The sequence below is a fragment of the Panthera uncia genome (assembly GCF_023721935.1).
Source record: "Panthera uncia isolate 11264 chromosome A1 unlocalized genomic scaffold, Puncia_PCG_1.0 HiC_scaffold_16, whole genome shotgun sequence".
NCBI classification, from domain to species: domain Eukaryota; kingdom Metazoa; phylum Chordata; class Mammalia; order Carnivora; family Felidae; genus Panthera; species Panthera uncia.
Window position 1 is genome coordinate 23,038,102 of NW_026057576.1, and position 24,465 is coordinate 23,062,566.

Genomic DNA, 24,465 nt, shown 5'->3' on the forward strand with positions numbered 1-24,465 from the left:
CTCCTTCGTCATCACCTCCACCCCACTGTCCTTTGTGGGTTCTTCCTCATTTCCCTCACCTCTAAATGTTAAAGAATCTCTGGATTCTGTCCTTGGACAGCTTCTTACTCTCCTTAGATGGGATGATTTCTCAAGTATTTCATGACTCTCAACACCACTTATATATTCACAATATCCTAATTTGTATCTCCAACTTTAATCTCCCTCATTCTCCTCCAGACCTTTACATTCACTTGTGTTTTAAGACATTGTTATTTGTTATAATTCATCTCCAGTTTAACATGCCGCAAGCTGATCTGAAATTTTCTAAAAGTTGTACCTCCTAAAGCCTTCCCCACTTCGGTTAAGGACAACTCCACCCACCCAGTTGCTCAGATCTAAAACCTCATAGTCACCTTTAGACACTTGGTTTTCTCACGTGTCACACGCTATCCTTCCACCTCCCATTCACCCCCTGCTATCAGCCCATGTTGTTCGTGTATATTTTAACATTTTCAATGAAAGGGCTCTTATCAAGGTTATCACCAAACTCACGTTGCTAAATCCAATGGACTCTTCCGTGCTTTCATCTTAATAGACATCTTGGTATTCGTGGACCTCTTAGCCTCTTTCTTGAGAAGACTTTCTTCTTTTGGGTTCCAAGACACCATACTCTCCTAAGTGGTCTTACCATTTCTCTAAAGATTTTTTGTTGAATCCTCTACCTCCTTAAAATCTTTAAAATCCATCCCTTGTCTCTAAATCAAAGCTGTCATTCCAGCAATTATTTCCTGCCTCTATTGCATGGTCAATTTCTTCCTTTCTTCTGGATCATTCCTATCACCACAAAAACACAGTATAATTCATCTTTACTTGAAAAAAGAAATTCTCTTTGCCTCATATCCCGTCTTTTGCAATTCCATTTAGATTATCAAAGTAGTTATCTCTGTCTATATTTATCACTTCTTCCCGTCTTCCTATATATATATATTTTTTTTTTGTATCCACATAGTTGGGCTCTTATTCCCAACTATTCCAGTTACAGTCAAAGCCAAAAGTTTCCATTTTGGCAAACGTGATTGTCATTTCTTCTATCTCATACTCAGCTAATCAGAGCATTGGACAGTTGAGTATATTCCCCCCTCACCCCTTTTTTTATCTGACTTCTGGGATAGTAGTCTTTGTCCCTCCTAATTCACTGAGTGCTACTCATTCTGCTTGAGTAGTTCCCCCCTAGATTGCTCCAATGTCAAAATATTGGAATAATCCAGGGCCCATTCCTCAAACCTCTTTTCCCTTATGTTTCCACTCCTTCCCTCAGCGTTCCCACCAAGTTTCATACTTAAGTACCACCACAATGCCATGGATCACTAAGTTTATACCTCCTCCCTATACCCCTGAACTCCAACTTGCTGCCACCAACTATTTAAGTTTATGAATTAAGGCAGGAATCTTATCTTCAATGTTCTACTCAGCACTACAACAGGGCTTGACATAGCACTCAAAGGTTGTCTGTTAGGAGTATTGTTAAACTAAACACCACTGTGCAAATATTTAACAGAGAACAGTGATTAGCTAATTCCAAGTAATTGCTTCTTTTGACCTAAGTCAATGGTGTAAGGGAGGACAATTTAAGACCTTGCTTTTCAAGCATGCAGTCATCAAGTGGTCTGGTTTGTTCTAAACCTGAGAACTAGAGCATCCAAAGGAAGGGATGGATCATTTATCATTTGGGAAATCTTCTGTTAAAATTTGTTCTCGGGGCACTCGGGTGGCTCAGTCCGCTGGGCAGCCAACTTCGGCTCAGGTCATCATCTCACGGTTCGTGGGTTCGAGCCCCATGTTGACAGCTCAGAGCCTGGATCCCCCTTCGGATTCTGTGTCTCCCTCTCTCTGCCCCATCCCTGCTCACGCTTTGTCTGTCTCTCACTCTCAAAAATGTTAAAAAAATTTTTCTAAGTAAAAATTTAAAGAAAATTGTTCTCATTCTCAGACTATTAGTAGGATTCGGACAGCCTAAATCTCAAGGATATATTCTTAAGAACAGAGTTGAAGAATTCTAGGCAGCCATTTCAGAATAAAATCAGACATAGTCCACTGAGCAGAGGTGAAGGTTGACATGGCCCTGAAGAGAAACCTAGGAAGACTGGAACAAGGATGTGACCTAGGTTTCTTTGAACAAGAGGAAATAAACAACTTCCCAAATGTACAGGTCATTAAACAGTTTTTCAGACTACGATCCACAGAAAGTTTACAGCAACATGGGTAAATCTCACATACTACTGAGCAAAAGAAGCCAGAACGAAAATCAGTATATACTACGGGTTACCATTTAAATCAAGGTGAGAAGAGCAGGAGGAGAGAAATTTCAGAAGTGATGGCAATGGTGGCTTTTTTATTTGTGGGATGGTCACACCGGTGGATGCTCGTCAAAACTTGAACTATATGCTTAGGATCTTTACATTTTAGTTTCACATTCCTTAAATGAATGAAAGGGGCCTGAAATGAGTGTTGTGGGGGACAGATCGGAATTGAGAAAGGTAATTGTGAGCAAATCTCTTCACTGCACAGTCCCTCACTGCATATATTAGGTTTATAGTGCACTGCAGATATCTAAGAGGAGGCAATAGGATGCATTCTACTCCCGATTTACTGGCTCAACAATTTCCCTCACACATCTACTAATATCTGTAACGCACTCATGTTTCAGAAGCCACTCACTTTTGACTGTAGAAAAATTCAAGGTTGCAATACCACTGCAACCATTAAAAAAAAAAAAAAAAGTCAACATCTGATTTAGGCAATCATCTTTTGGTGAACCCTCCCAGAATAAACAGAACATTGCAAAACATATCCTGAAAGAAGGTCCAATTAGGGACTCAAGTAATTGTGCCCCAAGGAAGTTTCTTTTGGGGGGTATTGGCCTTAAATTCCTTGTGGAAGTATATAGTAAAGCCAGTTGTCCAATAAAGAACTTCTAGATTATGAGAATAATGTATTTTTATAATGTTTAATTTCTGAGAGACAGCACAAGGGGGGGAAGTGGCAGAGACAGGGAGACACAGAATCTGAAGCAGCTCCAGGCTCTGAGCTGTCAGCACAGAGCCCAACGTGGGGCTGAACTCACAAACCGTGAGATCATGACTTGAGCCAAAGTCGTAGGCTTAACTGAGCCTCCCAGGTGCCTGGAGAATAGTATATTCATCAACATACTTTTTTTTTTCTATTTTCTCTAAGATATTAAGCTCATCCAGAGTGAGCATTAGAAACACAGGTTTAAAAACATAGGCCTTTCTTCCCCCACCCCCACCCATGATGGGCATAGAGGACAGCACTTACTGGGATGAGCACTGGGTGTTGTATGTAAGCGAATCTGACAATAAATTATATTTAAAATAATAAAATGGGATGACTAAAGAATATAAATAAGTATTAGAAAAAAATATAGGCCTTAAGGGGGTGCCTAGGTGGCTCAGTCAGTTAAGCGGCCAATTTGGGCTGAGGTCTGGTCTCGAGGTTCGTGAGTTCAGCCCCATGTCAGGCTCTGTGCTGACAGTGTAGAGCCTGGAGCCTGCATTGGATTCTGTGTCTCCCTCCCTCTCTCTGCCCTTCCCCTGCTCACTCCGTCTCTCTCAAAAATAAATAAACGTTAAAATTTTTTTTTATTTTTTATTTTTTTTTAAATTTTTTTGTTTATTGTTTATTTATTTTTGAGACAGAGAGAGACAGAGCATGAACGGGGGAGGGTCAGAGAGAGGGAGACACAGAATCGGAAACAGACTCCAGGCTCCGAGCTGTCAGCACAGAGCCCGACGTGGGGCTTGAACTCACGGACCGTGAGATCATGACCTGAGCCGAAGTCGGCCGCTCAACCGACTGAGCCACCCAGGCGCCCCCCCAAAAAAATTTTTTTTTATTTTTTAAATATAAGCTTTAGGTTCCCTAGGAAGCCACACTTGTGTGCAAGAGACACACTTGTGTGCAAGAGAAGGAATGCCTAGAGCTCCAGATCCGTATCTGCAGGGCAGCGAGGGAGGCAGGACAAGGGAGAGGGAGGAGATTAACTATGGTGTAGTCCCTCAGCAGATGCCATGGAGGCTCTGGTATAGCAGGATGGTCCCTCAGCATCGTCCAGTCCCGAGGCAAGGGAGCCAGACTTTTGTATCCTCACAGAAGACCCCAGAGGAGAGGCAGGACTATGGGCAAAATGGCCTCTTTGGTGGAGGTTAATTTTCACAGCGAGAGTCCACAGAGGGCCATCAGTTATCAACACTTCCAGCAACAGGGAAAACGAGTACCCCTGAAGGAGAAGCCGGGCTGATCATCAGTGTTCACCATAGCAGCCAACCTACACCCCTCTTCCCAACTCAACAGTGTCTGACCTTTAAGAAACCATTCCTACCAAATCTCACCCCCACCCTATTAATACATAAGCTCTGCTTAAGCACAGTAGCCAAGGCTCTGAGTTTTGCACAAGTATTCATACAGTTGCGAATAACCCCAAAGGCTACTGACAATTATTTTGCAATATAAACCGTACACCAAGAAATCCATGGACTGGCTTTGCCATGATTGCAAACCTACCTATTTGTGAAGACATGAAGCCTGAGATCAGATTTCTCCAAAAACACAGTAATCCATAAAACAAAATGTATCATCAGAAAGCTTTAATTTTGTAACAAAGTATTTTTCAGTCACACTTGTCTTTGCCTTCTTAAGATTAAATTAGTATCTCATTGGACACAGTAATGAAAAAGGAACTAGAGATGCTTTGTTTCCCCCTGATTCTGCTTTTTAATACAGGCTGTCAATTCATTTATTCTTTCAAAATTCAGCGGGAGATACCATGCTTAGCCTTGAAGGTAGGTAAGAAGTTCACCCTTTAATAAAGACAGACGTGAACAGGTGTTTATCAGTCACACGTTTCTTTCAACAAACAAATCTAAGCACTACGTGTACACAGCCATCAACAAGACAAACCTAGTCTTTGCCTACATGCAATGTGAGACCTGATAAAATATAAAGCTGAAGGGGCCTACATATGGGAGGAGAGCCATGGAAAGCTTGATAACCGTAAGCCAACAATTAGCCTTTACAGAGCTCTTAAGTTTACACGTGTCTGGTGATTTTTTGTTTAGAGAGAGCAAGAGTGCACGCGCACAAGCATGCATATGTACACATTTAGGGGAGGGGGCAGAGAGAAGGAGAGAGAATCCCAAGCAGGCTCCTTACTATCAGCACAGAGCCAAAGCAGCGTCAAACTCATGAACTGAGAGGTCACGACATGAGCCCAAAACAGGAATCGGATGCTCAACAGACTGAGCCACCCAGGTACCCCATGCCTGGTACATTTTAACTCTGACATCAGTTATCTAAGGTAGATACTATTTTTCCCCATTTACAGATGAGGCAATTCAGGCACAAAGATGAAGCAGCTTCTCAAGGTCACACAGGTAGTGAGTGTCAAGAGTGGGATTCAGAGGACTTACCTCTGGAACTGAGCCTTGACAATGGAGTAGGAATTTGCCAGATGGATACTAGGAGGGGGGTGGGGAGCATTCCAGACACAGGGAACTGCGAGTACAAATGCTTCAAAAGGATCAAACCTGCAAGTTCACTTGCACTCAGGCTGCCAGGAGAAGAAAACAGGAATCCAGGCCTGGGAAGTGGGAACGGTGGGGGCAGAAGAGACCGGAGTTGTGCCTCACAAGGGAGAGACTGAACGAATGGAAGCACAAGTTGATTAGGAGTGAGGTCAATTTTGTTTTAATAAAGTCAACACTAGTATTAATAGGAGCCACTGACATTAACAACATCCTTTAAGCATGTTGGGTTAATTATTTATATGCATGACCTCCTTTTAGTTTCATTGCCACCTTGAGGGAGGTACTACAATTATCCCGTTTTTACAAGGGAAGATACGGAGTCTCAAGGAGGACAGCTGGATTGTCCAGGGCTCTGCTGTTTGAATCAAGGAGCTGGGATTCAAAACCAAGGAGTCATGACCCAGAGCCCAGGCTCTCCGCTGCCTGCTCTAGGTGCCCAGCATCACCCCCCTCCTTCTCTGAGGAACGCAGAGGGGGAGGAGGGTGGCAGAAAGGGAAAATTCCCACTAAGGAGACGCTCCAGCCCAGCAAGCTTGTAGGGCATGGGCCGGAGGATAGGACATCGGAGTCCACCCAAGTGGCATTGTGGACAAAGTTCTGGCAGTGAGAACAAACGAAGAGTCTTGCTAACAGCCAGCTGTCTGAAGAGATGCTGATTCTGTGACTAAGAGAATGGGTGGAGATAAGCACCAAGAAGTGGGCACGGGGTAGGGAGAAAGGTGCAGAGTCAAGGTCTTCTAGGGCACAGACGAAGGGGGTCAGGCAGCTGAATGTCTAAGTCAAGAGCTGAGAGAAACCATCTGCTAAGAAGGTACAGGTTTGTCCCAAGACATGCTGAAGGGACTCAAGTGATGGAATGTGTCCAGAAACAATGTGAAGACAATGGACAGAAACCGAGAAAACTGTGCTATTCAGCAAAGACTCCTGTTTTCTTCTGTAAAAATAAGCAGATAGCGTGTGTATGCATATATACGCTTCTGCGTCTGCCATATAGCTGCTTTCTTTAGAAACTATAGAAGGCGCTTTTTTGTTTGGTTTACAAGGAAGGCAGGAGGCCTTCAAAATTCTCTGAGAAACTAACTCTGTCTTCCACATGTGAGATTTTTAATTACTTCTAGGTGGTACAAGTCTGGACAAAGTAAGTTAGTTGAATGGTGTTATGCTTTTAAGAACTAAAAATGCTACAAACAGTTTGAGTATAGCCCAAGAGGTGCTTGGCTACTCTGAGCCCAAGTCACTGACGTCAGTAACTGCGCTTCGGGCATAAGCACTTACGGGCTCTGGACGGAAGCATGGCATGCTTACAGCGCTCCCGGGATATGCCATTTTCTAGCCTTATTTATGTTAGCTCTTCACCCTAAAAACACCACAGAGCAGCTTACCTGCTTTAGCCATCTGTACAGAAGGCGATTTCTCCCGTTTCTAACAATAGAAAACTTCCCAGTGTTAACATGTAGCAAAGAGGAGAAACAAGAGAAAAAGAAAAAAAAAAAAAAAAAAACCCTTTTTGGGCCCCCCCTCCCTGGCTGTTGCTACCTTGCAGTTTATGACATGCAGATAGAGGGAGGTCTGGTGAAGTGAACAAGGCAGCCGGAGAGCTGGTCCATTCCCGTGGAAACCACGAATCCCTGGGCACAGGCAGCTCTCCCTACTTTCCTGCGGGATTTCTTTTGTGCGACTTTGAGAGGGGCTCATGAATGATCTCTCAACGTGTGCCTGGCTCAGGCAAGCCGCCCAGGGAGGGAGTAACCCAGCTGAGTGGGGGCAGAGCCAGCAAACACAGACCGCGCAGCGCTGGAAGTGGTTCTACTCGTGCATGCAGTTTTTGAAGTCAGCAAAACAGAAATCAAATTACTATCCTATTATGCTGGTCGATGCTCAAGAAGGGACTCTATGCTCGCTTAATTACCATGAGAGATGCGGCAAGTCACAGAACAGCAAAGTATGTCTAACGTGGGGACCCTGAAGACAAATGTAAGTTCTCATGCTGCTGTATTTTACTGCCGTGCAATTTTCTTTCTGGCTTGAAATCGTGCTTGGCCAAAATGTTACCATTTCCATGAGAATTGCTAGCGTGGAAAGTTGTCTGATCTTTGCTTAAGACTTTTTTTTTTTCCTTCTTTTATTAACTAAGAATAAATGCAAATGGAAATTCCCGACAGCAGCTGGGAAATTCCCGACATTCAGCCTCAGACTTAGAACTATAACCCCAACTAGATTCAATTACTATGGGATTAACACTGGATGTATTTTTAATGGATTTTCTTAACGTAGAATGCCTCCCGCCCCACTGTTTTGGACTGCATGCTATTTTAATACTGCTGTGGCTAAACTAGTGTGATCAACATAACCAACAGAATGAGATAGAGCTCAGGGAGATTCCTGGTAATCACCAAACTTTTCTTTTCTGGCCAGGATCACCTCGTTTCTTCCTGAATCCTCAAAACTCTGCAACCTGTTAAAAAGTTCATTCTGCTTTTTTGACCTTGCTTTGAAGGAAAAAAAAAATGCAACCAACAAGACTCCCCTAACATTGTGACGGAAAGAAACAGAAGAAGCCACTGCAGTTCCTCAACAACCATTGTGATCATGAGGGAAAAAAGGCAACCCAAGGAGCCCAGCATGTACACCAGCTTCCGTGTGACAGAGCGTGAGGACAGAAAGATGAATGGCGGGCTGAGGCTCTGACTTGTTAGTTTTCCTTTACTTCAGTTGCTACAAATTCCGGCTTAGCAATGGATGTTCTTTTTGAAGAAAATGCTTCCTTGAGCTCCACTACAAACTCCTTAGTGCAATTACATGACGACACAAGGCTCTACAATAATGACTTTAACAACGGAGAAGCTAACACTTCAGATGCATTTAACTGGACAGTGGACTCGGAAAATCGAACCAACCTTTCCTGTGAGGGCTGCCTCTCACCACCCTGCTTCTCCTTACTTCATCTCCAGGAAAAAAACTGGTCTGCTTTGTTGACAGCTGTAGTGATTATTCTAACCATTGCTGGAAACATACTCGTCATCATGGCAGTGTCCCTAGAGAAAAAGCTGCAGAACGCCACCAACTATTTCCTGATGTCACTTGCCATAGCTGATATGCTGCTGGGTTTCCTTGTCATGCCCGTGTCCATGTTAACCATCCTATATGGTGAGTGGCGTTAGTTTCCCAGCTATACCCACCCTGGAAATAGCATGTGCATGTGAGGAGCAGATGAGCTGGGGCTCAAGGGACAAACTCAACACCAGGGTTTATTTATAGTCAAGGGTCTACGGTGTCAAACTCGTTAAATTTAAAGTGAACTTTCACATATTACACGATCTGACAACCTATTATTGGAGAGTTTGGGGCTTTGGGACACGTACATTTCATCTAGTAATTTTAAATGCCCCCAAAGAAGTCATAAAGCAGTAATCTGTCCTTCTGAATCCCCTTGATTTTCACTTCTGTAGATTCCCAAGTATTCCAGCCTCCGGGACAAAACACAGTGGTATCTTTGTCACAGTTTTCAGCACTTCTAATGGAGTGGTAAAACCTTCCCAGTTGCCTTAGAATATGTGCAGAGACAATCTCAGTGGTGCAGCGAGTGTGAGGTTAAAATATGCAGATTCTCCTTTAGAATAAATGAATTACTCCAGTTGTCAGTTGTTCCTACCCAGAGAAGCTAATTTGGAAGTGTGCCTCTGAATTATGCCGTCCGCTCTTTAAAAACACAGCCACACCAACTCCTCCCGTCTGGTTTGGAGGGTAGAAAACAAACGGGAAGACATTAATCCTGCTGTCTCCAACAGTTTCAAAGAGTCAGACCTCTTAGCAAGTCAGCAAACACTGGGACGGCTTCAGCGGAAAGCAGAATGTGAGGTTTCCAAGTCAGGAGTAATACAGCCGGATTTCTCTTTAAAACAATATTTAGACTGACATAGGCACACAGTCACTCAGAGCTGGAAATACATTATGGTCAGTGTAAGAGGGGATTTTTCTGGCCAGGTCTTAGGGGCTATATATGTATCACCCCAGCGCCGAGTCTGGAGGAGGAGGGAGATGGGCAACGCAGAGCAGGCGCCGGTTTGCACAGGGTCGATAATGCTTCCTTGCAAGGCCAGCCTCCTTTTGGCCACTCAAATGTCACACCGGGATGATTTCGTTAAATTCGCAGTCATTTCCCAGACAGGCTGCAAAGGTTCTGGCTTCCTCAAACCCCACCCCCTTAGAAGGCGAACTCCGGGAGTTGCGCACGACTCCCAGAGGTTCTGTCAGGGAACCAAAACCACAGGGCGTGGGGGGGGGGGGGGGCCCCCGGGGGCGGGGGGTGGGGGGTGACCCCAGTGGCAGGTGGGGGGCAGGCACCCGCCAGCTGGGTTAAGAAGCTAGGACCTGGCCAGGGCCTCCGGCTCGGGATCCAACTGCGCCCCCTGGCGGCGGCCACTCCGCGTGCAGCCTGTTCCAGCAGGAGTTGGACCTCTCCCCGAACCCATCACCGCAGGGTGAGGAAATGCTCCCTCCCTATCCTTGCCTCGGAAACCAGACTAGGCCCGCCCCAACTGCCTCCTCCCTGCAGAGCAAACTCCAGAGGCCAACATCAGTTCCGACCAGACGGAGCGGGGCTTCCCTCCAGGCACTGCAAATGAAGACGCTCCTGTTTTAGGTTTTCGTTGTTGGTTTTTTCCCCCCCTCCAAATAATCAGAGTGAAAAGCATTATGTCAGGCTGGTATCCTGCACCCTTTACTTTCCTAAATATAGGTGATGGCATTTTCACAGAGTCTGTTTGCGAATGTAGTTCATTCAGCTTTGTCAGTCTGGAATATCGCAAAGAAAGGCAATCTTGAGGACTTGCCTTTTCACAAGCACACAGATGCAACATCACTGCTTACACAGCTATCAAAACTAATACAGGTTAACCTGTTTGAACCCCTCTCCAACAAAGACAGGGCACTTCAAATATGCCTTATGGACCCTCCTCCCGCAGAGCTCCTTGTATTGGAATCATCAGGGACAGATTTGCAACACTTTGTTGGGGGCCCACCTCCACCCACACCCCTAGGCCCCGGGGACCCTAGAGAAAAGCTCTCCAAGCTGATTGCAAAGTGCAGCGGGGGCTGACAACCACTGCCGGCAGCAGCTGCTGCCCAAATGTGATCCTTCGACCAGCAGCACCACCTGGTGACTTGTTAGAAATGACTCTTCTGCCCCACTGCAGATTCACATCATCAGGACCTCCAGGTGGGGTCCGGCAGTACCATTTTAAGACCCCATCTAGGAAATTCTGAGGCTCCCTCAAGTTTGAGAGCCACTTCCCTGAAACAATGGTCAGGGCAAGAACACCATGCTTTTCTGCAGGTTTCCCGTACCCACAGGCAGGTCCCAAACTGGAGTTAAACATCCCCAAATATTATGTAATTACTTTGTCTTTCCAAATAAAAATATTGTCCATCTGGACCTTTTAATCATTTATTCATTCACACCAATAGCATTTATTGGAAGACCACCAAATGCAATCACTGTGGAAGACTGAGGGGTTCTAGTGATTCGCAGGTGGGTCGAACCTCCGGGAACCTACAACATGTGTAAGAGGTGAACTGAAGGCAGTGCACTACAAGAGGAGCTTCAATAGAGGGGCTCAAAATACATCGAGGCTACTAGCTCATTAAAGACAATAAAGGTCGATTCCGTTAGGCAGAGGAGATAGATCAAGAGAAACCCTGAAGACAACCCACATTAAGCACAACACCCTGGCCTAACTGCAGCCACAAGAAACTTCCAAACCTTGTGTTCCTCAGCTAGTATGGGCTTATTGTAAACACAATTTTTTAAGGCTTTTTAATATGTTGAAAATCTGTGGTATTGCCCTTTGCCAGCACCGGTGCCTTTCCCCGGAATGGAAACCCTTCCGGCACGGTAGGTGCCACCCACCAAGAGGCCTGAGGTCCCTTACTAACGCTAATCTTCTGCATCACAGGCTATCGGTGGCCTCTACCTAGCAAACTCTGTGCTGTCTGGATCTACCTGGACGTGCTCTTCTCCACGGCCTCCATCATGCACCTCTGTGCCATCTCGCTGGATCGCTACGTTGCCATCCAGAATCCCATCCATCACAGCCGATTCAACTCCAGAACTAAGGCATTCCTGAAAATAATTGCTGTTTGGACCATATCAGTGGGTAAGTTGGGTACAGGATTTCAGGGTCTCATTTGAAAGGACAGGTCACACCTTCCAGAGGGACTGGTCCTGTTTTGTTGCCCTGAAACCTGACACCCTGAATCTCTGGGTGTTTTTTGCTGCTGTTGTTGCGAGAGAAGGTATAATGTAGTCATTATCAGGTTTGCTTTAGGAAGCAAAGTCTATTAACGTCACTGGCTGACAATGTCAAGCTTTCACAGTTAAGACCATACATACCTACAGCACCAAAATTAGACCTAACTGTGCCAAAGCCACTTCCAGATGCTTTTTCCCCATCTCACACTTTCAAACTCAGTTCTCTACAATTCCCCCAGAGACCTTAGCATTTGTCATCACCAGACTGTGGTCAGTTTAAGACTACAGATCCCCACGCTGAACAACACACAGCTTTTGGAGACTGGGGAAAGGTGCTGGATTCTGTAACTCAGAGGCAGAGGACAGAAGACTTGCAGAGGCAGTACTTGCTCAGGGTCAAGACGTTTCTGCCTGCCTCATGCCTCTGTAAACCCTGGTCCTGTTATGTCACCACACCCCCAGAAGATCTCAACCCCCTTATGTTGATCACACACATTCACCGCTCACCAGGATTGATGTTCTGTCACACACCCAGCAAACAGGAAAACCCGGGTAATGGAAGCCAGAGGGGCAGCTCCCAGGTAACTAAGTCAGTTGCACCTGTCACCTCAGCAGACTTGGTTTATAACCAGATTCCCCCGGGGTTTGCTTTAAAGCTGCAGAACTTTACAGGCAATAACACTGCACCTGCTTATGGTCACATGGGTACCAGCATCTACTAACATGAGAGACTATGGGATTTGATAGCAGGCTTGAGTCTACCCCACAGCGTGTAATAGAAATCCTAGTTCATAGCTAACACGAGGATGGGTTTTTTTTTCAGTTCCTATTGTTTGCCTTGCTGCTACAGATTCCTCTGCAGAATAGGTAACTCCATCTTATGGATGAGGGAACTAGGGTTCAACAAGTGAAAAGACTCCTGCACTGCTAGGCAAAAGGACTCCCACAGCTAGCACATAGGACAGTGCCAAATTATGATGGAAATGCTAACAATCTGCATGATTTTTTAAGTTGTGTCGAGTCTTCTATTTTCCATTTTAAATTTCCTATTGCAGTTTGAACTAGATAGATCTCATTAAGCTTATTTGATCAATTAGGGAGCCAGAGCAATGAAAGGTCTTGTGGGCTTGCCGGATCAGCTCTCCAACTAATGGCGGGACTGGGACTCCCACCCTTCTGGCACCAAGTCCTGCACTTACACCTTCTTTATAAAACCATATTTGCTTTACCAAAGTTTGTTGTTTCTGCATCTATGCAATCTTAGACTCATTCTCTTTCAAGAGAAAGACTAGTGACTCTCAATCCCAGCTACATCCGTGGGGAGCACTGTGATTTAATTCTTCTATGGGAGGGTGATTCTAAGAGTACAACTAGGGTTGAGGAGGACTGAAACAAATAGCAAGAGGTAATTAGCAAAAGTAGGCAATAATGCAAATGAAGTAAACCATGCTATAGTCAAGTTTTACCCTTGTACACTGTCCCATTGGTGAGACAGACACTAGGAGCACTACCCATCTTTTACCTTCTGCTGTACTAACAGCCCTTGCCCCATCTTAGTCAAGCTCAATAGCCCTAGAAGTAAGGGCTGTTTCTGAGCAAAGACTACCAACCGGGCAGCGTGTAAAGCACCTTACAGGAAATCAAGTGCAGAGAGGTTGCACAGGACGACGTCACTCCATTCAGCCATCACTCCAGGAGGAAGGCAGGCTGCAAAGGTTGTGGGAGTGCTAGTAGGGGTCATCATCAATGAAGCCATGCTTACAGCATAGCTACTATGTGCTTAGCACTGAATGGACCAAGTTATGTATTTGAAGACCTCCAACAAGGTAGTGGGGGAAGGCAGGTAAGAAGACAAAAATGGAGTTTACCTAGGCTCTATATCACAGGTCTGAGATGTAAGGCTGAGTAGAGGACAGTTGGGGGAAAAAATTCTTAAGAACCCAAAGGAGCTTAGCCTAACTATTCTGCATTTTCTTGTGTTTCCATTTCTATTTTATATTTAGATACTTAGTTGAGATGGAATTTTGTGTATACAAAATAACGGGTTCTTTGACTAATTTCACTTAGCATCATACCCTCCAGTTCCATCCACGTAGTTGCAAATGGCAAGATTTCATTTCTTTTTGATTGCCAAGAAATACTCCATTGTATATATATATACCACATCTTCTTTATCCATTCATCCATCGATGGACATTTGGGCTCTTTCCATACTTTGGCTATTATTGATATTGCTGCTATAAACATGGGGGTGCATGTGTCCTTCGAAACAGCACACCTGTATCCCTTGGATAAATGCCTCGTAGCACAATTACTGGGTCATAGGGTTCTTGTACCAATGAACATAGCCTTTTCAGCATCTATTGATCAATAAACTGAAGGGAAAAAACTGGTATCTTGTTTTCTTCCTAGATTTGAATTTGAACTGCCCTTGCATTCCTGAAATACATTCCTAAATGAAATTGTTTTTGGAGGACCTTGTTAGTAAGTTTTTCTTAGAAAGATTCTTTTTCTAGCTACAGTAAGTAAATTTGGGGCATTACTCCCTCCTTCCACCATGGTCTTTATTTAAGTAGGAACATTCTTTAAAAGTTATATAGAATTTAATTCTAAAGCTCTCTTCCTGCTACCTTTTCAAATGTTATCTTTTAATTGCAACCCTAACCTTTCTTCAGTGGTTATTTACATTTTCTACCTTGCCTTGGGTTAGTAATTACAAAGTTAAAATTTCCTTTCATACTGATTATTAAATGCAATTCTTGCCTTAACATCAAAGTCAATTGATCTTAGTATAGCTATGCCAGTTCCCTTTTGGTTATCATACTCTGGATCTATCTTATTCCATCTTACTACTGTTACTTTTTTGATTTAATAAAGTATATTGCTTTTAAGCAGGAAATAGTTTTCTTTGTAATCCAATCTTTACCTTTTAATTGGAGTATTTACTCCATTTATATTTCGTGTAACCCATATATGCAGTATTTGGGTTTAAATTTACCCAGTTATTTTTCTTTGTATCTTCACATTTATTCTAAAAAAATTTTTTTTATTAGTTTTCTTTATTTTTGAGAGGCAGAGACAGAGCATGTGTGGGGGAAGGGCAGAGAGAGAGGGAGACAGAATCGGAAGCAGGCTCCAGGCTCCCAGCTGTCAGCACAGAGCCCGATGCAGGGACCGAACTCACGAACCATGAGATTATGACCTGAGCCAAAGTTGGACGCTCAACCGACTGAGCCACCCAGGCACCCCTATCACATTTATTCTATATTCTGGTTTCTAACCTTGCTTCAGTGGCCTCATCAAGAATTATTCATTCATTATTCCCTTTATAAGCTTGTTATTTCTTTTAAATCCTTTTAGTGATTTAATATTCATTTTTTACCTAAAAGAGTACAACACAAATTACCTTAGTATTTGTTGGATAGTGGAAAACCTTTGGAATAGTTTAACCCACGTACCCCTAGATTTCCTATTATTTTTTCCTATTTCCTAATTTTAAGAATCCTTTTAAAACCCCTAGGACTTAAGTGTTCTTCTCCCTACTTCCCATATACTAACCATTTCTGTTGCTGTTCATTACTTTGGTCATTTCCGTGATTCTGCTGGCCTTCATATTCCTTACTTCTGAGGAATTTCTTTTAGCCTAAGTATGTAATTTTCTTTCAGTTTATTATTCTCAACACCTTTATTTGGCTGTCTTTTTTTAAGCAGGATTTTTGCCCAGTCAATAATTCCAAGTTTCTAGTTTTCCAGCAACTTAGAAGTGGCATTCTCAAATTCTAGCTTTTAGGATTTTGTTTGATTGTGAGAACTCAGCTGTCTGACTTAGCGGTGTTCCTTAGAAACCACCATATCTCTTGCTACCCTTTGCTGCTTTGGGATTTTTTCTTTGTATCTTAGCAATTTTACTATGATGGGCGTACATGAGCTTTAGCTTTGGTTTTGTCCTGCTTGGTCCTTTTATCTATTCTTGTATTTGTTACTCAGTGTCTTTTGTTAATTTAGCAACACTATTGGCCATTGTCTTTTCAAGTACTGCTTCTGCCACATTCTCTCCCCCCAACACATTTCTTGGACTCCATTTTCATGGATGGTGGAACTTTCATGGTTAGGACTCAACTTTTCTACTTTTCATCTTTAAGTCTTTAGTCTGGGCAGTATTACTGCATTTTCTTCTGGATTATTAATCCTCTCTCCAGCTACTTTAATTTGCTGTTCAACCTACGTATTATAGCCTTAATAGTTCACTGTGTTTTTAGTTTTGATATTTCCATCAAATTCCTTTTGTATGTATTTAGTTCTCTGGAATAATTCTCCATGTTTTTAACAGTTTTCTAAAATACTGAATCACAGGTGTCTATATAGCTGAGTTACCTGGGGAATTCTATTTTCTGGGATCTTTTTTCCCTTTGGCTCTTAGTATGCCTGGTAATTTTTTTTTTTTTAATACTGGACACTGAGAAAAATTGTGAATATTCTCTCTTGATAGGGGTTCTTTAGCTTCAGCAGGCAGTTACAATAATCCCCTTAATCCAATCAGGGATTGAGTTTATTTTAGTCTGACTTCATAAGCACTTATTTTTAGTTTACCCTTATACCTAAGGGTATAGTCCTTCATGACCTCAAATGAAAGCCTCAAGCGTTTTCCATTTTGCGCAACTCTGATCACCTATCTTCTCAGCACTTTTAGGACTGCTGCTGACTCTTCAGCTACTCAGCCTCTCAGTCTATCCCTCTAACTGGTATATGACTACTTGGCAGAAGTGGATCACGTTAATACATTCTTTGTGCTCCCTTCACTCCTGAATCTTAATTCCTGAAATCCTGGCTGCCTTGGTAGCCCTAACTCCAATTTTTGATCTCCCTAACTCCTGAGACAAGGCTTTGGGCCTTGAGTTCTGCTTTATTTCAAACTACTATTACCATACCTTTTCCTCATTTGAAATTGTCCAGTGCATCTTTTCTCCTCTCATTTTTGTCATTGTTCCTTTTATATTTTCACAACTTGTGTTTAACACACCATCTGCCTACCTCTGCCTTTTGAGGAAGAAATTCAGCCTATGTTACGGTCACAATTGACAATTTTATTCTTCTATTTCACATGCTTTCCTTTGTAGTAGCTCATTGTCCCTATTTCTCAGGTTTACTCAATTGTACAAGGCCTTCATTTCCTTCACCCCATCCCAGCAGTTTGGATTAGCTGGTTTTTCCCATTCCTTTCATTATCCCAAATCATTTCACTGATATGTCTATTAGTATATCATAAATAATCCTTCTAAGGTTGTTTCATTTCCTCGTTCACCCTGAGGCCAAAATCACAGACTTTTCCATAACTTTAAAAGAACTTAGTAGTGAAATAGCTTTTTAAGTCAAAAAAATGCACAAACTGTCAATATCCAGACATACCTGACTACCTGAGAAAAAATTTTATGGCTAAAAAAATCAATATGAACAGTCAAAAGAAAAATTTCTGTGTGTATGAAGAGACCAAGGGTTGACATTTCCAACCTACAGTAAGTACCTACATTTTGAAAAACAAAAAGACAACCCATAAAAAAAACTAGGAAAAATATAAACAGGAACAGGAACAAAATGGACAATAAATGCTGGGGAAAAAAGGACAATAAATCGACTGGAAAATGCTTAGCTTCTATAACAGTCATGGAACTGTAACTTAAAACAATGCATTACCATTGTTCACCTGTCTCAAAGTTAAAATGAGTAGGGCACCACACTAGGTGTTTCCACGTGTACTCACATTTGTGTGAATATGAATCGCTCTTGGACAGTCTAGCCAAAGTTATTAGAATTTTACCTACTTCAGATCATCTGTTCTACAGAAAAACCAAAGTAGATGTAAGAATCTATGCCTACAATATTAAGAGGTGCAACAGTCTTGGGAAGTAGCAGAAAAGAAGGTTGGATTATGGTTTGTTGTATTGTTTTTATCCTAATTACAGAACATTTTGTAGCTCTTAAGAATACAGAGGTGGGGTTATTGGATATTCAACTGGAAAACTGGCCATGGTTCTAAGTGAAAAAAGATTTCAGCATGGTGTGGACGATATGAGCCCCTGCTGGTAAAGTAGGAATTTATGGAGATCTATTAGCAAGGAGAATCTGAGGACTTCACATTTGCCAACAAGGTGAAATTAGGGAGAAAAAATGGCAGGATTATTGTATTTTCCCTTGTATTCTTCTGTATAGTTTTGTCCCAAATATTGTTCTGATGATCAAGAATGAAACATTTCCACCTGTGGCATGGGAGAGGCTTCATGGAGACGGTGGCGGACCTTCCAAGTTGGCTTGAATCTAACATACGGCAAACCTTGGGGACCACAGCCTAGATAGCTCGTTTTCTCCTGCACTTGGCGTTTCTGAGATTTGCTGCTGCCTCCCCTGCTTACTGCTACCAGTTTGGTCATTTTGCCGTTGCCAAGGCTTTCATCCAATTCTGAGGCAAATGAACGTAATTACAAATCAATTGCACTTTCTATTTGTGAGCTTCTTTGAGTCAAGAATTGATGACAGAAAAGATTGAGGCATTAGATTAAGAATGATCCCAGGGTTCTTTGGATTTCATCATCCCTTCATAAACCCAATTCCCATGATCAGAGGCAACCATGACTTCGCTACAATGTATAAAATAAGCAAACCCTTTCCCCTCAATGATTGCCTTGCTAATGTCATGTAACAAGAGAAAATACTTTATTCCCCAACTGTCTTTAACAAGTCTAAGTGTAAGTTAGATGGAAAAAGTGAAATAGACTTTTTCACAGTCATTCACGTGACAGGCAAAGACACCTATGTAAATTTTTTCTTGCATTTCAGAAATCTATTTGCAGCTCATGGAATCATTTTTTAGTATCATGGGTCCAAAAAGAAAGATTTTTTGCCTCCCTCCTCAAGGCTATGCCTGACTATGTATTCTCTACATTACTACTTTTATAGTAGGAGAAAGGCCAGCTGTGTCACATGTATTCAGATCCTGTGTTTTCACAAACTGACAGCAGGCAGAAATCCTCAAATTAAATGCCTCGGCCACTAGGTACAACCTCTTGCCTTCGAGCAAGTCAAAAATTTACCTTCTTAGTGCAGATTGATAAAGAAACTGAGGGACAGTGGAAGTATCTCGGTGTAGCCTTAATATTTTGTATAGGACTTTGAGTATCTTTAGACAATTTTCTATCTTGTTCGGTATGGTTGGTCGGTCACAGATCTGGGTTATAAGGTAAAAGCCTGGAGTATCGCTATCTGTCACTCCTAATCTCTGTGACAGAGCAAGTTTACTAACCTCTCTGTACCTTAGGTTCCCCAAGCACGATGACAGTAATAGTACCTATGTCCTGACATTTAGGGACTGAGTCAATATAGTGTTTGTGTTTTAAGTGTTACAACATGTAAACCTTTCTGTAAGGTTCTTGGGTTTTTTTCCTAACAAGTTATAGGGATTAGCATTTTGTTTCTTTTCAGGATTGATCTACGTATTCCCAGTACGTTACTACTGGTCACTTGACATTGGTGGTTTTTACCACAGGGATTTTTGTTTTGGGGTATGTTCTTTTCTTCTTTAGGTCTTCTGAATTTTGAGTTACTAAAATTGCCTAAATTATTAATATAAAAATCAATAAAAGTAATGGAAGATTAAGTCTTTGAGCCATTTAGAGAATTTAACCTGCAATTTTATTCTTTCTACATTGCTACTTATGCCTTTTTTCCCCTTATTTGACATGCCACTTTATCATAATCTGAGTTCCCATATATGTATTTGGGTTTATTTCTGGACTTGTTTTGTTCATCTGTTTGTTCTTTTACCCAAGGTGTATTTTGGATTAAGAATACATAATAGCATTTATTATCTTATATCAACTCCCTCATCCTTTTCAGACTTTCCATGACCATTTTCACTTGCTTTGAGTTTTAGAAATCACATCTAGCTCCAGGGGGAAAAAAAAACTTTTACTGAAATTGCATTTAGCTTAATCAACTTTCTAGAACTTTTGGGTGGTATACTTGTGTATCTTTTGGGTCTTTTCTACTTTTCTGTGTTTTTGTAAGCAGACTCCAATTCAATATGGAATGAACTGAACATATATAAACAAATATAACTATCTAAAATTCTAGCATTTGGCATTTTAAAAAGCCATATGCACATAGGTCCAAGAGAAACAGTAGTCAACTATGCTTCATTTTTCTATCAGATCCTATCTTCTGGGGGGAAAAAAAAGTTGCAAAATACAAACTGAACTAACTGAATCAAATGAGCTCAACACCAGTGTTCTGCTGGCCTTTATGCTGGCGCCAATTCCCAGCTCCACTGCCTGAAACCAAGTATCTAAGGAGTCTGCCTGGGATTCTTTCCTCTGGAATCTGACGGGTTTATGCCCAGCTCCCTTACTGCCAGGAGTCAGCCCAGGAAGTGGGGTCCAGAGACTCAAGCAACCAGGACAGGAGGCCAATGGGTCACCTGTTCTGTCTCCCACTGCTGAGAGATCACAATGTAGGCTAGCACCCACCAGGACACAAAGGCAAACCTGACGAATTAATCTACATCTTCCTTCCCGTTGGTTTCTGTAGTCATTTCATCTCCTGGGTGAAGTGAAACTGCCCCCCCCCCAACTTTTTTTTTTTGCCTCTGCCATCCTGCATTGTCTTAATCCAGGAGCTCTGGGCACCACCTCAGCCTGCAGGTGAGTGGGCCAGTGTCCATGAACAGGGATGCTCACCGCCACACACAGATGGCTGTCCTTCCCAAGAGGAGCACAGTGCCAGACAAGCTGCCAAGTGGCCAGCCCCCGCAGGGCCTCTACCCACTCAACCCACCTTCTCTTATCCCTTGAGTTCCACAGTCCTTTCCCTTTCTGCCCACAGGTGCAGAATTTAGGGACCTCTTCCCTGCTGACCAGCGCTTCTCATACTCAGGAACACCACAGAAAGGCTAGGCTTTTGCAGGACATGTCCTTGATTGTCCTCCAGGATGCTCGCCCATGGATAGGAAGCCATTTAATGGTCCACGCAGCTCAAAACCTGCCAGACTGACAGCTGACTTCTTTCTGCATGGCAGACTCAGCCATAGCTATGGGATAATATGCTCAATAAAATGGCACTTAGCATATACTCTCCAGGGTTACTGGAAACTGGTGAGAACATTAACAACTGATTTTGGTGGTAAAGAAGAAGGGCTTATACTTTGTCTGTCTGCTGCTGTGGCCTGCTTATGGACTTTGTTGCTCTTTTTATCACTCCCTCAAGGAAAATGAGGAAGGAAAGGAGGGACAGGACTCAGACTTTTGTTGCCTCTGACCATTTTTTAAGTTTTACTTAGCGTGTGCACGTGAGGTGCGGGTGGCCTAGAGCAGGGGGGAAGATCCCAAGCATGGAGGCCGACATGGGACTTGATCCCGTAAACTGTGACATCATGACCTGAGCTGAAATTAAGAGCCGCTCTGCCTTGGGTGACTGAGTCACCCAAGCACCGCACTTCTGGCCATTTAAAGCAGAGGACTAGCGTCCATTTACTGCCCCTCCATGCCCATGGGCTGTGTCAGGAAACTTCAGGTTATGGAGGCTTTTACTTTTTCCACATCTAACCATTCCTTCTGGGGTAGATGGTAGGAACCCTCCAGTCAGAGACTATGGTAGATCATCTGATTGATAGGTTATCACCAGCCCCCTTCATGTCCTAGTACCTGCTTCTTCGTTGGCCCAACAAAACTCCAACCCTGGATCACTCAGACCACCAGCCCTCACTGTTGCTGCACCCACGTAACCAAGAGCTTTTGGAGAAAGTAGCCCACTGAATTTCATGGCACCATAGATCCCTGGTTTCCAACTTTGCCTGGACCCTCACTCTGGTCAGTGCTTTGGTTTGTCCCTAGTGGATCTTTCAAGTCTTTTCCTATTTAAGTTTTCTCAACCTCAGACATTCATTCTCCATATAGATAACCTTATCCCATCCTCCTCTAAGAAAAGGCCATCAAGCCCAATTCCCCCTTTCCCTACTTCTACTTCCCATTTCCCATTTCCAAATAGGCATTCTAGGACCATCCATGTTCTTCTGTACTTTGTCTCTACTTCCTGTCCTTCCCCAAAGTGTCTTCAACTCCTCCCCATCCTCTCTGATTTAGCTCCTTAACAATTCCACCCTTGCTTGTTCTGTCTTGTCACATTGTTCACCCTCAAAGCACCATCCAGCTTTGGCCGCCCTCCTTTTCATTGTTCCCAAGGTCACCAAAGCCTTTCTCATTTCCCGTATCTGGAAGGCTTTAATAATATACTCAAGTAATATGTAAATACCTTCTCAATGTGAAAGTCAAGCAGTTCGGACTACGGAGAACACAAAGTCGCTTTCATCTCTTCTGCCTTTCCTGACCAGAACCCACTGAGGTAACCTTGAACCTCACCTTACCATTCAACGCAGAGCACAGGCATGAGAGGAGCAAGTGAGTAGTACCGAGCAAAGATCCCTCAGATTTCAGCCCTTTGACAATGCCCCTCAGTCCCCTTTCATCTGTCTCTCCTTGGACTCTGCACTTCAAGCTGTTCCTTCTAAACCCTGCTGGCCTTCGCTGCAGTTGCTCTGGTTTGGCCCTTTCTTCAAGTTCTGCGTTTTCTAAACCAGATCCCATCTGCTGTCCTCCATCATTTGTGAATTACTAATGAGTGTACATTCTTTACATGGGTTATTCCAGTTAATTTTGACCTGTGCGTTTTGTTTTTTAACCAAAGGAATTTTAGGGTTGTCTACACAACCCTGATTCAAAGAGATTTCTCATTCCTTGTCTACTCTTTTATGTATTTAATTCAGATTAATCTCTCCTTCAAAACATTCCTCTGTTCCTTTACTACCTCCCAGAAGAATCACTGTCAAGGTTTATATGAGGAATCATATTTACAGGCTACACTCAGATAGTTAAGACATGACCAATTCCTACCACATTTAAGGATACCACTTAGTTAACACATTTGATATTACGAACTTTGGAAACCACCCAGGATATAGGAACCCAAGATCTGATTACTAAGGGATCCTTTTTGCTTCCGATACAGCAATTACCTCATCTAGTTTTTTTTTTTGTTTGTTTTTGTTTTTGTTTTTTTTAATTTTAATTAAAATTTCATTTCATCCAATGAAAGATACTCCACCCTGTCTGGGAGAAAGTTGATGCTCATTGGTTGTCTTATTTGGCCCAGTGGTTAGTGTCTGCCTTACGCACTGGCTAATGAACCCCTCATAAATGCCCATGTTGTACTATAAACCATGTATCTGTGGTTTCTCTACTCAGAGGGAAAGGAGAGGGTCCTCTTACATTTCCCAACTACCTAAGTTCCCAGCACCTTCCTGTACATTCCTATCAGCCTTCTATTGTGGCTCCCATCACTATTCAAGCATCACCATTCTTAGATGTATATTGAGGCATTACCTTTTGGATGCCATGATGAAAAGTCACCATGTCTGCCCTATCATTCTGGCTTAACACACATGCTCCCCCGACGTATACCTGAAGACATCATTTCTTTTGATTGGTCTCCTAAAGCCACCTATCAAGGAATCAAACACCTAGGAGACAAAGGCAGAGTGTATTTAGCCATATAGAGGAGCTCAATCATGTTGTTTCAACTAAGTAAATCAACTAGAAAAGGATGGAGGAAGACCTGGAAGAATGGATAGGGAAGCAAAGGGAGGGAAAGCAATAGGGTTTCTTCAGAGGCCCTTGTAGTTTTTCCCTGATACCAAGTCATATTTAAAGTAATAGGTCCCCTATGCCAGCTGTTTTACATACAGGACCTCAGTTAGCCAAGCGTAGCTTTTTTCAGTATTCAGATGTAAGGTCTGTTACCATAGAAACAGGTTTGGCAAGCCGGGTCAAAGCAGCAGCAGAGACCTACCATGAGCATTACACTAACTTCGGGCAAATGTTAAAAGTCACACTTTGGTCTCTTCTTTAACTTGGTGCTTTAAACTCAGCAGGAGAGCTTTATTAAGTCAAGCAAAAAATACTTATTAATGAGGTTTCATTTTTGACTTAGATTTCTCATAAAATTGATAGCAGTCACACAACAGTGTGACTTGGTAATGTTCCTCTAGGGAATGGAAAACTTTCAGATTCTGGGTATGGTGTTCAGAACCGCCCCCCAACCAGCCCTTTTCTCCGTGAGCTGTCATAGCCACCACTTGCTCATCTGCATATTTTGAGGTATTTTATGGTTTAGCTAAACACTTGGATTGTTAGAGAAAACTGAAAGACTCAAAGAAGATGACTGAATTGTGAAAGTGAAGTATTTCTCTAAGCATCCCTAGTAGCCATTCTCAGACCAGTTTCTGAAACTATGTGCAACAAAATTGACAACCCATAACTGAAGACCATTTCCACCCTTGGAGGAGAACTTCCTTTGTGTCTGAAGGAGGACTTTTCTGTAACCATGGAAATACCTTAAAATTACTGTAAAATGCACATGCTTGGGGCCCATTCCCAGATCGTCTGGTTCAACAGGAACAGAGAAGCCCAGCAATTGGTATACCTCAAGAAGCACTGCCCGGACTATCAGTTTGGCATTTGAATTTTTTTTAATGTATATTTTCATGTATCATACTGCATATATTAAGATTTCAGATTGTATGTATTTGTC

At 42.7% G+C, this 24,465-nt stretch overlaps 1 protein-coding gene across 1 annotated transcript in view; it reads left to right on the top strand.

The window, feature by feature from the left end:
* Positions 1-7,104: 7,104 nt before the first annotated feature.
* HTR2A (5-hydroxytryptamine receptor 2A) overlaps positions 7,105-24,465 on the top strand; it is a 56,880-nt gene continuing 39,519 nt past the window's right edge. The window contains exons 1-3 of the mRNA XM_049646942.1: positions 7,105-7,559; positions 8,001-8,732; positions 11,540-11,740. Coding sequence (XP_049502899.1) covers positions 8,321-8,732; positions 11,540-11,740 — 613 coding nt within the window. The 5' untranslated portion in view covers positions 7,105-7,559; positions 8,001-8,320. The remainder of the gene's footprint in view (positions 7,560-8,000; positions 8,733-11,539; positions 11,741-24,465) is intronic.